This window comes from Herpailurus yagouaroundi, unplaced genomic scaffold (assembly GCF_014898765.1).
Source record: "Herpailurus yagouaroundi ecotype Mexico unplaced genomic scaffold, PumYag 184, whole genome shotgun sequence".
NCBI lineage: Eukaryota > Metazoa > Chordata > Mammalia > Carnivora > Felidae > Herpailurus > Herpailurus yagouaroundi.
The window spans coordinates 20884091-20896049 of record NW_024412415.1 but is presented as its reverse complement, the minus strand read 5'-3'; the positions used below and the strand labels follow the sequence as shown (position 1 = coordinate 20896049).

At 38.1% G+C, this 11959-nt stretch overlaps 1 protein-coding gene and 1 non-coding gene across 5 annotated transcripts in view; one reads left to right on the top strand and one right to left on the bottom strand.

The window, feature by feature from the left end:
* RAB27A (RAB27A, member RAS oncogene family) overlaps positions 1 to 9869 on the top strand; it is a 77176-nt gene extending 67307 nt beyond the window's left edge. For all 4 annotated transcript variants that reach the window (XM_040492739.1, XM_040492738.1, XM_040492741.1 and 1 more), the window contains one exon: positions 7595 to 9869. In XM_040492739.1, the coding sequence (XP_040348673.1) occupies positions 7595 to 7793 (199 nt within the window). In that variant the 3' untranslated portion in view covers positions 7794 to 9869. The remainder of the gene's footprint in view (positions 1 to 7594) is intronic.
* Positions 9870 to 11261: 1392 nt separating this feature from the next.
* LOC121042176 (U6 spliceosomal RNA) lies at positions 11262 to 11367 on the bottom strand. The gene has a single exon (XR_005796021.1). It is a non-coding gene; the product is annotated as a U6 spliceosomal RNA (small nuclear RNA).
* Positions 11368 to 11959: the final 592 nt, after the last annotated feature.

Genomic DNA, 11959 nt, shown 5'->3' with positions numbered 1-11959 from the left:
TAGAGAGAGAGCGAGAGGGAGACAGAGCTTGTGCGTGCGCACGCACACACACACATAACGCACACACACACGCACACACGCGGGGGAGGGGCAGAGAGAACCGGGGACAGAGGGTCCCTAGTGGGCTCTGCATTGACAGCCTGATGCTGGGCTTGGACTCAGGAACTCTGAGGTCATGATGTAAGCTGAAGTCGGATGCTTAACAGACTAAGCCACCCAGGCACCCCCCACAAGGAGTTTCTGTTTCAGTAGATCCGGGGTAGAACTCAGAAATTTGTTTCCGATCCCCGGATGCTGCTCCTGCAGGTGGCTGAAGACAGCACTTTGAGAACCACTGGCGTGGATGTCAAGTTACTATCAGACGTGCATGCTGGTGGATATTTTCCTTGACAGTATAGTTGGACAAATCATTATGCACAGAATGTGAAGCAGTTGTCTACTGTACCATGGATGGGTGAGGGAAATGTGCTCAATGACGCATCATTGGAAAATCCATGTTTTAGAGAGGAATGTTTTTCTTTCACAGTTGATTAAATCAGCTGTGGTATAGACTGGGAAGGGATACTGGGGTTGGTACTGAGAGAGTATCCACCACAAGTGGGCAGACAAGGACTTTGTGAGTAAAAATGGCTGCATCCAAATACCCTCCCAGACTCTTCTTTTTTCACAAGGTTAGTTGGTGGTCATTACAACCCTTTTGTTCGTGATTCAGAGTTGAAAGAAATAGAAAAAAATGTGACTACAAGGAAGGAGTGAAAATTGAGTGTACATATTTCATGTGTCGTACAGAGGAACGGGTAGCAATTTTTTCAAATGAATAATTGACATATAATATTGTATTAGTTTTAGGTGTACAATGGGATGATTTGATACATGTGTCGCAAAATGATCACCACAATAAGTTAACATCCATCACCACATATCATTACAATTTTTTTCATCTGATGAGAACTTTTAAGATCTACTTCCTTAAAGGCAGCAAATTTAAGACAACTTTTTCCCCACTGGAGGCTGTGAGCTATTGATGAGAAAGTTGCTCAAGAGTTTCTGGATTAAAGGATGTGTTAAAAACATTTATTTACAACATTATTGAGTACAGGCTATTTCTGGGGTTCAAGTGGCTTAGCTCAGGAGCATACTTAGTGTCCTTTGTGCGTTGAACTAGATGAAATGTGGTATGAATAGCTTGATCTCAAATAATTTGATACTTTGCATACTTCATGACATCCTTCCTTTATACAAGAAATAATGATGTATTATTGGGCATGTTTAAAACCACACACATAAGCTGAAACTAAACATGCAAACTTTTTCAGAACCCTACACAACTCATTACAGGATCTAGATTTTATTTGGCACAACCTCCTAGTTTGAAACAGTCCATAAACCAGCCCTTTCTTCTACATGGTTGTTCATTTAGCATTCAACAGACTTTGAAAAGTAGTGAGACTAATTATGGAATTTAGTAAAAAATGTCTCCATAATATCTGGATCCATACTGGAGCCAAATAACTAGAACCATTTGACAGAAGCCTCAAATATACTTGCTTTCATTTTTGACAACCTCTAACTGTAATCTAGGGTCTTCTGGTTTTGTGGAAATAAGTAGTAGAAAGGAAACCAGCCTGATGTGGATCCTGACCTATGGCATGAGCAGGATCTTGATATCCTGGTGAACAACTGTAAATGATCATAATACCCTCCCTCATTGCTTTGAAGTAGTTAGCCATTTTGCTCATTTTATTTATTTTAAAATTTGTGATTAATCTATTTCTTTTAAAAAATATACCAAAATTGGATTCTGCATGCATTCCAAATGACTATTCAGTGGTTATTTTTGGACTGATATCACAGGTAGCTGCACAGGGTTTTTTCACAAGTTTGGTAATACTGCCTCTAGTAATGCTACATTAGCACCACCATGTGGAGAGAAGGGACAATATCACTATTTCTGTAGTTAAAAGGGGAATTGATCCTCTTGAATTTAAGCTAATTTTTAAAATTTTTTGCCTAATAAGTTTTCGGAAAAGCATAATATTATTCTTAGAGAAGAAAAAAACCCATTAGATCATTATTTATTGAGCACTTTTTGGATTCTAGGTTTGTGCTAAGTAAGCCCTTTACATGTATTATCTCAATTTCTCCTTACCGCAATGACCCCATGAACCACAGTTATCCTCTTTACAGATATGGAGAAGTGTTTGGATAATGTAGCCTGAATGCCTTCTAAAAGTGAACATCAAAAAGATACGGACATAAAAATGGTACTAACTGCATCCACTAGATTCATCTTTGCCCTTAGGACAAGCAAGACAGTCCAGTTTTCAAATGTGAACTCAAAGGCACATTTCTGTTTCTGGAGAATCACTTATTGTGGAAAGATAGTCTTATTTCAGGGTTTTCTCCGTGGATCTCATTTGCTTCTCTGGCAGCGTAACTATCAGAGAGCAGAGAGGAGTGAATTTTAGCAGTCATTTATTCCTGTAGATAAAAAAACCGCATTGCCCCAGAGTCTTCACTCTGAATGATTAGTCTAAAGATTAAGGTTGTTAATCAGACTCCTGGTCCCATGACCTGGAGCTTCACAAATGGCAAGAAAATATACTTGACTGAGATGTTGTTGCTTGAATTTGGAATTAAAATTTAAAGTACATCTTATTAAAAGATGTACTATATCAACCTGAGTGACTTGAAAGTTTGTAACCTAATTCATATAACTTGAAGTTCTACCAATTAAACATTTAAGTTAGCAACTATATTAGACAATAGCTTATTGATCTGCTAGAGGCATCAATCATTTCTACCTTAGTATTAATCAGTGAAATAAGGTCCACTTCTCTCTGCATTTGTGAAGATCACTTGGAATTAGGGATCTCATGAGGACTCAAGGTAGGCAGATGCTTTGGGGCATGAAGAACTCCGGCAAGGACGGGTCTGAGTGAGCCATCTCTGATGTAGGAAGGAAGCATAGCATGGTCCCAGGTACTAGGATTTAGGGTAGTTCTGTAGGTCAGGTACATTGTGGATTAAATCAGTAGTTTTAAGATAGTTTGAGAGTTTAATGTTGATAATGCTGCTCAGGTCTCTTGAAGTTATGACTGTCTTATGACTCAGTGGCAGTGTTTCTATGGGATGATGTGTTCTTAGTGTTAAACAACAAAATTACAAACAAACTTTTGTAACCTAACCTATTTCTGCCTTAGAAATAAGAAACATTTATCAGTGACACATATATCAAAAATGACACATTTCTTGTGTGTCAGATTATGATATAAATGCTTTAAATGTTGACTCATTTAATCCTTATAAGACAATGCTGATAGTGTTTAGTTTTATGCTAAGCACGTGCTCTCCCGCTGAGCTACACCCCCTAGTTTTATGGATGAAGCAAATAAGGCACAGAGTTTAATGGCTTGTCAGGGTTCCATAGTTGGTAAGAGGTTGTACTAGGATTCGAATCCAGGCAGGCTGGCTTCAGAGGTTATGGCTTCTAACCATTGTCAAGGATGTTTGTAACTTCCATGCATAGATTTTATAGTTGTTAAAAGTATTTTCAACTATGATTTTCATGTATGCCTCAAAAATAACTGTGAAGCAATTTTCAGGAGCAAGAGGGAAAAACTGTGGAAAGCAGAAACAGCTTAATAGATTCAGTTGAATTCATTGGAGCTCAGGACCTGAGTTTGAAAGCTATTTACATTGGATTTTGAGGGGATTTCAAAAAATTAGATGTGCATTATGATGACAAGAAAGTTCTTCTGTTCAACCAGTTTTATTTCCCCCTTCTTTGTTTCTTTCCCTCCCTCCCTCCCCCTCCTCATCCTCCTCCCCCCCCCCTCTCTCTCTCTCTTTTTCTCTTTTTGTATTTCTAATTTCAGCTCATTATTCTTGGGGGGAATGATGAATTTTTCAGTTGCTTTTCCATGAAACAGTATATTTCTGAATGGTGCTAGAATGATTAAGCCTTCTTTTATTTTTTTTAAATATTTTTGATGTTTTTATTTATTTTTGAGACAGAGACAGAGCATGAGCAGGGGAGGGGCATAGAGAGAGGGAGACAGAATCTGAAGCAGGCTCCAGGCTCTGAGCTGTCAACACAGAGCCCAACGTGGGGCTCGAACTCACGTATTGTGAGATCATGACCTGAGCTGAAGTCGGACGCCCAACCGACTGAGCCTCCCAGGTGCCCCAAGCCTTCTTTTAAGTATGAGAAATTTTCTGTAGACATTAAATGATTCTTCATGGTGTAGTTAAGAAAAAGCATGCTGAAGAAAATGTAAATATTTAAATTTTGAGAATTCTCAACCTAAATTCCATTCTTACAACAATGGCAGTATCACACACTGTCCCCGTGATTCAGCTCAATAACATAAGTGCTCAATAAATAAATATTTGTTGAATCCCCACAAAGGATGCACTCCTCCCACTTGGTCATCAAATATTGCATGTGACCAGGGGAGTGGGAAAGAGAGACGCATTATCTTCATTTTATGGATAAGGCAACAGATGAAGATGGAATTAAGATGACTGACAGTAACCAAAGGTATTGCCAGGCAGGTTTAAAAACACTAAGAACATGTAATTTGCCCAGCATACTGTTTCCTGATTAAGGTATGTTAGCATCAGGATACAGAGGGGTATGAACATGGACATGGTTGAATCAGTAGAGCAACTGTGTCTCGTAGTACTCACAGATGGATGGATAAATGTTCATTGGAGAGTTCCTCAACCAGTTTTTAAGAGCTAGCCTGGAGCAGGAGAGAAGTGCAGAGGTCCAGTTGCAAGTCCTATCAGCTCCTACAGGAAGTGTGCAGATAACAAGACAGCCTCATGAGGAATCATATGGAGAAATAGCCTTCCATTCCTATACATGTACCCCCTACTGTACTGCTGCTGACCTTTTTTTTTAATAGAGAGGGGGTACATGCAACATTGCGAGGGCAGTGGTGGAGGTGGGGAAGAGGGAGAGGGGGAGGGGAGGGACTGGGGGAGAGGGAGAGAGAAGCCCCTGCAAGGAGCCCATGCAGGCTCGATCTCAGATCTCAGGATGGTGAGATCATGACCTGAGCCAAGGTGAAGAGTTGTCAGATGTTTAGCCAACTGAGCCACCCAGGCGCTTCCCCCCTCCCCCACTATGGCATCTTAGTGACAGTAGAAGCAAAGCAGCTGTGAGAAGAACTGGAATCAAGCTGGAATCAAGCAGCTGTGGATTCAAATCCTGGCTCTGCTACTTTGTATCTTTATGAAACTTGGAAAATGACTTCACCTTTCTGAGCCTCGGTTTAGTCATCTGTGAAATGTGAATAAAAATTTCCGGAGGTTTTTCTCTGTTAGGAATTCAGTGTCAATTATTTTATTGTCTTCTTTTGATTTTTGATGTAAAAGCACTAGGAAGTTTAAAAAAATATATATTTATAAAAGCTCTCAGGTGGAAGCTGCTCCTAGCCAAGAAATAACAAAAGAGGAACTGAAATTGTAATCAGAGGCACTGATGTGGTATTAACATACTAGGAGAACACAGGAAAACAAAGATATTCTCCAAAAAAAGTAATACTGATGGAGAATTGTAAAGTCCCTATAAATGTAAGGAACATTTAACTAGACTCAATTGCAATACCCACAGAGGTGCTCAAACAATTTTCTTTTGCAGTTGTTATATCTCAGAGCATTTTGGTCAGATTCCTTACTAAATGGCAGAAATGGAATCGATAGTTTGAGGAAATACAGTTTTATCACTGTTTTCATGGCTTTACTAAGAAGCAGGAAGAATTTGGCAGTTGATTAATCCTGTTTCAAGAACTAACTCAAATGTATAAAAGGTGGCCACTGAAAGAAGACTCCTTTCTCTGGGCAAAAGACATGAATAGACACTTCTCCAAAGAAGACATCCACATGGCCAACTGACACATGAAAACATGCTCAACATTACTCCTCATCAGGGAAATACAAATCAAAACCACAATGAGATACCACCTCACACCTGTCAGAATGGCTAACATTAACAACTCAGGCAACAACAGATGTTGGCGAGGATATGGAGAAAGAGGATCTCTTTTGCACTGCTGGTGGGAATGCAAACCGGTGCAGTCACTCTGGAAAACAGTATGGAGGTTCCTCAAAAAATTAAAAATGGAACTACCCTACAACCCTGCAATTGCGCTACTAGGTATTTATCCAAGGAATGCAGGTGTGCTATTTCAAAGGGGCACATGCACCCCAAAGTTTATAGCAGTACTATCAACAATGGCCAAAGTATGGAAAGAGCCCAAATGTCCGTCGATGGATGGATGGATAAAGAAGATGTGTTGTATATATATAAGGGAATATTACTTGGCAATCAAAAAGAATGAAATATTGCCATTTGCAACTACGTGGATGGAACTAGAGGTTATTCTAAGCAAAATCAGAGAAAGACAAATAGGTGACTTCACTCATATGAGGATTTTAAGTTACAAAACAGATGAACATACGGGAAGGGACGCAAAAATAATACAAAAACAGGAAGGGGGACAAAACATAAGAGACTCTTAAATATGGAGAACAGAGAGTTACTGGAGGGATTGTGGGAGGAGGGATGGGCTAAATGGATAAAGGGCATTAAGGAATCTACTCCTAAAATCATTGTTGCACTATATGCTAACTAACTTGGATGTAAATTTAAAAAAGAAATAAAAAAAGAAAAAAGAGTCATTTCTCAAGATTATATGAAAAGCAGTCTTAACAGTTTTGAAACTATGTTTTGTGAATTATTTAAAAATTTCACATATATCACAGGTCCTTGGGTAACCAAAGACTGATGTCCTTGAGAAACTCTGAGATGATGTAGAAATCGGAATGTCTTCAAGTTTATGACCAGAGAATACAGGCTAGAATTGACAAGTGGCAAAGCCTTTGACAAACACAGCCAGAGAGCGTGCATTTTTCTCTACTGTCAGTGCACGTGCAGCATGCAGTCGAAGGGATTTGTTTTGGAAATCCTCATACAAAGCAGATGACTTTGGAACCAGTAGAACATAATGGTTGAGTTGGTTTCACTGGAATCAAGCAGCTGTGGATTCAAATCCTGGCTCTTCTACTTTGTATTTTTATGAAACTGGAAAAATTACTTCATCTTTCTGAGCCTCTATTTAATCATCTGTGAAATGGGGGGTGGGGGACACCTAGGTGGCTCAGTCAGTTGAGTGTCTGACTTTAGCTCAAGTCATGATCTCACTTCATGGGTTCGAGTCCCGTGTCAGGCTGTGTGCTGACAGCTCAGTCTGGAGCCTGCTTCACGTTCTGTGTCTCCCTCTATCTCTGCCCCTCCCCCACTCACACTCTGTCTTCTCTCTCTCTCTCTCTCTCTCAAAAATAAACATAAAAAAAATCATCTGTGAAATGTGAATAAAAATTTCCAGAGGTTTTTCTCTGTTAGGAATTCAGTGTTAATTATATTATTGTCTTCTTTTGCTTTTTTATGTACTCTGTTGTGGTAAAGCATTTTTATTTTCTTGTATATTTATGCTCCACTTACTTTTGAAGTTGAATTATAAAGGGCAAAGGCCACTTTCTTTTCCCTCCACATGTTTTTATCTGAATTGTCTCTGTCTTGCAGAATCCCCTACTTTGAAACTAGTGCTGCCAACGGGACAAACATAAACCAAGCAATCGAGATGCTCCTGGACCTGATAATGAAGCGAATGGAACGGTGTGTAGACAAATCCTGGATTCCTGAAGGAGTGGTACGATCCAATGGTCACACCTCCACAGATCACTTGAATGAAGAAAAGGAGAAGGGGATATGTGGCTGTTGAAGAGTCCAGTGAGCTACACAATAACTCAAGGGTCTGTGATCTTCTCTGTGTGTAATACATGGCACAGAGAGAGATGAACCGACGTGTACAAACTGCTTCTCACCGTCCCAATTAGTGCTGTCAATTAAAGCATCTGGTTTCAAAATTAATTTGCTGCAGCTTTGTAAATATTTAAGATTCAGCCTGAGAGTTGTGAGAATGTTTCACATTGCCAAAAGTGCCTTATAAAACTTTAGCCCATGACAGTAGATCATTCAAGAATTGAGGATTCTGTGGTTACAGAAAAGTACATTTATTAAGTAGAATGACTAAAGATGCCATCACCTGCCTTAACATACATCAGTCCAGAGTCCAACTCTTAAAATCTTAGGTACAATTATAAAACAATTAATCCAAATTTTAAAAACCATACTTGTACTCTAGGTGACCTTGTAAAATGCCATCTAAACCACTTGAATGTTAACTAAGAATATATACGAATGTCAGTTCAATATCTGTGAGTATTTATATAAATATTATCTTTAAAATGAATATAGGATAAATTATGGTTATGTCTATAGACTCTGGATAAACTGGATCGACCAGTTATACACTCGCTTTGACTCTTGGTAGGTAAGTAATTGGGGGTGAGGTCAGGGGTGTCTTAATATAGCATGAACAACTGAAGTGGGGCTTCTAGCTCCCTGCTATATTCCCACTGCTCTGAAGGGTTGATTGAAGGATCAGGGAATTAGATTTTTATGGCTTTATTTCACTGTGACCTGTGCATTTATATTTGGCTTATGTGCTGGCCACTTTTGGACATAGCTGGTGCTTATGCTGAAGTTATTTGTGATAAGTAAACATTTAGCTTCTTTTTCTTCATATTTATAATGTTGGTCTGGTAGTTTTAATTAGCTTATAAACTACTAATCTTTTGTCTCACCATCATGCTTTATGTCATTGATATTTGCAATTTGTTTTATTTTTTACATTGGTGGAATTGAAGGAATTAGTTTTTAATTACATAAAATGTTTGTTTGCTATTTGGTAGATAAAAGATGTTTGTATTTAAGCAGTTATACTATAGCTGAATATAAGAAAAATGAAGCTTTCTATAGCCTGTATTTTTTATTGAGATCACAGGCATTTATTGCACTTGCTGGGTCTTGCCAAGCTCATGGATTCCTCTGTAATGCTTAAGAGTCTTCATATCAAATTCAAGGTAGTTTTAAAATATGCCTTATGGCAGGTGTTTATAAAGGTCAATAGGGGAAAATTCTTATTTATTAAAGTGGTTTAAAGAAATTAGATAAAAAGTTCCAAAGAGCTTAGTCGCTATTTAGAAAGAAATATCACTCATTGTAATTTAAACAAAGAATAAAAGTAAATGTATTTTGTGGTGGCAAATGCTTGGAAGAACTGTAATTATAAAAACACAGCGATGATGGAAAGTAATTACTTTTATATGGTAATTTTCAAATAGTTTTTTATTGAGTATCCTGGTTTTTTGCCAGTTCCCTCCCACCACTCCTTTAAAACACCTAGCTGTGGTTACTAAGATCTTACATATTTCTAGTCTTGAAATGAAGACTTCTTTTAAATACTGAAGAAGTCATTGAGTCCTGTGCATTTGAACTGTGTTATTTCAGTGAGACAAAGATTCAGACATTACAAGGGCAGGGTCATAATCACAAGCAGTGCCTTTTAAAGTTGCCGTAAGACTTCAGTGAGGTGAATTATAATTTTACTGCTACGTATCAGGCAGCATTTTATATATAGTTAAAAAGAAGACAATATTTTTATGTTTCACTTTTTTCAAGAACCAAATGAGCAATTAGCTACATATCCCATTGGCCTTATCTATAATACACAATTAAACATATACATGATAGAGTGCACATGCAGGAACTATCTTTAATTATTGAAATAAATAACCTGTATTCTCTTGGGAAATCACTTGTTTGAATTTGCTATTGAAGTAAAATATTTTTTGCATCAATGTATTTTTCTATTTATAAGATTGTGTAAAAGTGAAGTGTATCTTCAGTGAACTTTGTGCCAATTAAGCTTATAATTAAAAAGTAGTCTAGTCAAGTTTGTGTGTGAATATAATTTCATTTCCTATCACAGTAAAGTTTCAAAGAAGAAGTTAGAATACTAGAGAAAACTAAATTCAGGGATAGAAATTTCATTAGATGTTTGATGAGGAGCCAGCCAAGACAACAGGTTCTGGAGAAGGTAATTCAAGTACATTATCACCAAACATTTATAGAACACCTACAGTGCAGGCAGTGTTGTACTGGCCAGTCTCTGGTGAGCAAAACAAGGATGGTAAGGGCCTGAATTAATATTATACTTGAGAGATGGATGCAAGAGACATTGGGAAGGGGGTATCATCATTGGATATGGAAAGAATATGTGGGGAGATGGACTCTGACCTTATTTTCTGTCATTGTCCCCCTCCCTCACTATCCTGTGGGCACACTGGTCTCTTTGGAGCAGTCAAGTGTGTTTCTGCTTCAGGAATATTTGCTGTTCCCTTGATCTGGAATAGCTAGTCTTCCACATATCTGCGTGACTCTCTCTCCTATCCTTTAAGACGGTTCAAGTGTCACCTTGTGCAAAGGACTTTAGTGACCACTTTCTGTAAAATAGCAGTCACTTGTCCTCATGGCCCCAACCAGATTGTTGCTTTCTTCCTTGTTACCTGCTTTGATTTTATATATGTCACTCAACACCACTTGATTCAGTTACATGTTTGTCTCCATCCATTAAGACATAAACTCCATGACAAATGGGACTCGGGCAGCTTTCTTCAAAATTATGTTGTCACTACACAGAAAAGGGCCTGGCACATAGTAGGTTATTGGTGGACTGCATAAAGGACTTAAGCAGCGGCAGAAGGGAACAAGTTTTCAAAAAGGAGTCAATGTTCAAAGACAGAGGAGTAGGATTGAAAATAAAAACAGCTTCAAAAATGTTTAGGCTCATCTGTAAGTCCATATTGGTTATGAGAAATTAGGAAATCTGAGAAGTACATTCTGATCTTTTGGAGTTGATGTCAAGATCACTAACAAGCCAAGAAATGTTCCAGAAGGAGTGTTTTGATTGGCATTTTTATAAAATGGAAATTTCTGTATGGTGTTTCCAGGTCTTCTATTTTTGGCAACATTGGTGACTATATAACTGGGAAATTCTTCCACTCTAAAACATTTAAATAATGCTGTATAAAATATAATGAACATATTTTTTCAGAGTATTGTGGTTTATACTTTATTATTATTTTTTTAATTTTATTTTTTATTTTTTAAAATTTACATCCAAATTAGTTAGCATATGGTGCAACAATGATTTCAGGAGTAGATTCCTTATTGCCCCTTACCCATTTAGCCCATTCCCTCCCCCCCCACAATCCCTCCAGTAACCCTCAGTTTGTTCTCCATATTTATGAGTCTCTTCTGTTTGTCCCCCTCCCTGTTTTTATAAAAAAATATGGAACGTTTCACAAATTTGCGTGTTGACTTGCGCAGGGGCTATGCTAATCTTCTCTGTATTGTTCCAATTTTACTATATGTGCTGCTGAAGAGAGCACTAATGAACATATTTTTTTTTAAATACAGTGTTGGTCTCTCAAAGTAAGGGAAATATCCTGCAACCTTCCCTTTCCCCCACAAAACAGACAAAAACAATGGCAACAACAATGGCAGCAACAGAATTTAGAACAACCTGATATTGAGTGTGGTTTGCTTTTGGTTTCATTTTGTCAGTATTAGTAGTCAAGGTGCTTGGTTTTTTATTATTACATTTTATGTATTTATTTATTTATTATTTATTTATTTATTTATATGAAATTTATTGTCAAATTGGTTTTCATACAACATCCAGTGCTCATCCCAACAGGTGCCCTCCTCAATGCCCATCACCCACTTTCCCCTCCCTCCCAACCCCCATCAACCCTCAGTTTATTCTCAGTTTTTAAGAGTCTCTTAGGGTTTGCCTCCCTCCCTCTCTTTTTTTTTTCTTTCTCTTCCTCTCCTCCATGGTCTTCTGTTATTTCTCAGGATCCACGTAAGGTGCTTGGTTTTAATGACTACTTGCCATTAGGAGAGAAAACCTTGGGTATGGTGGAGGTAGGGCACTGGAATGGAGAATGCCCCCATCCCCAAACACACAGAAAGGCAGGG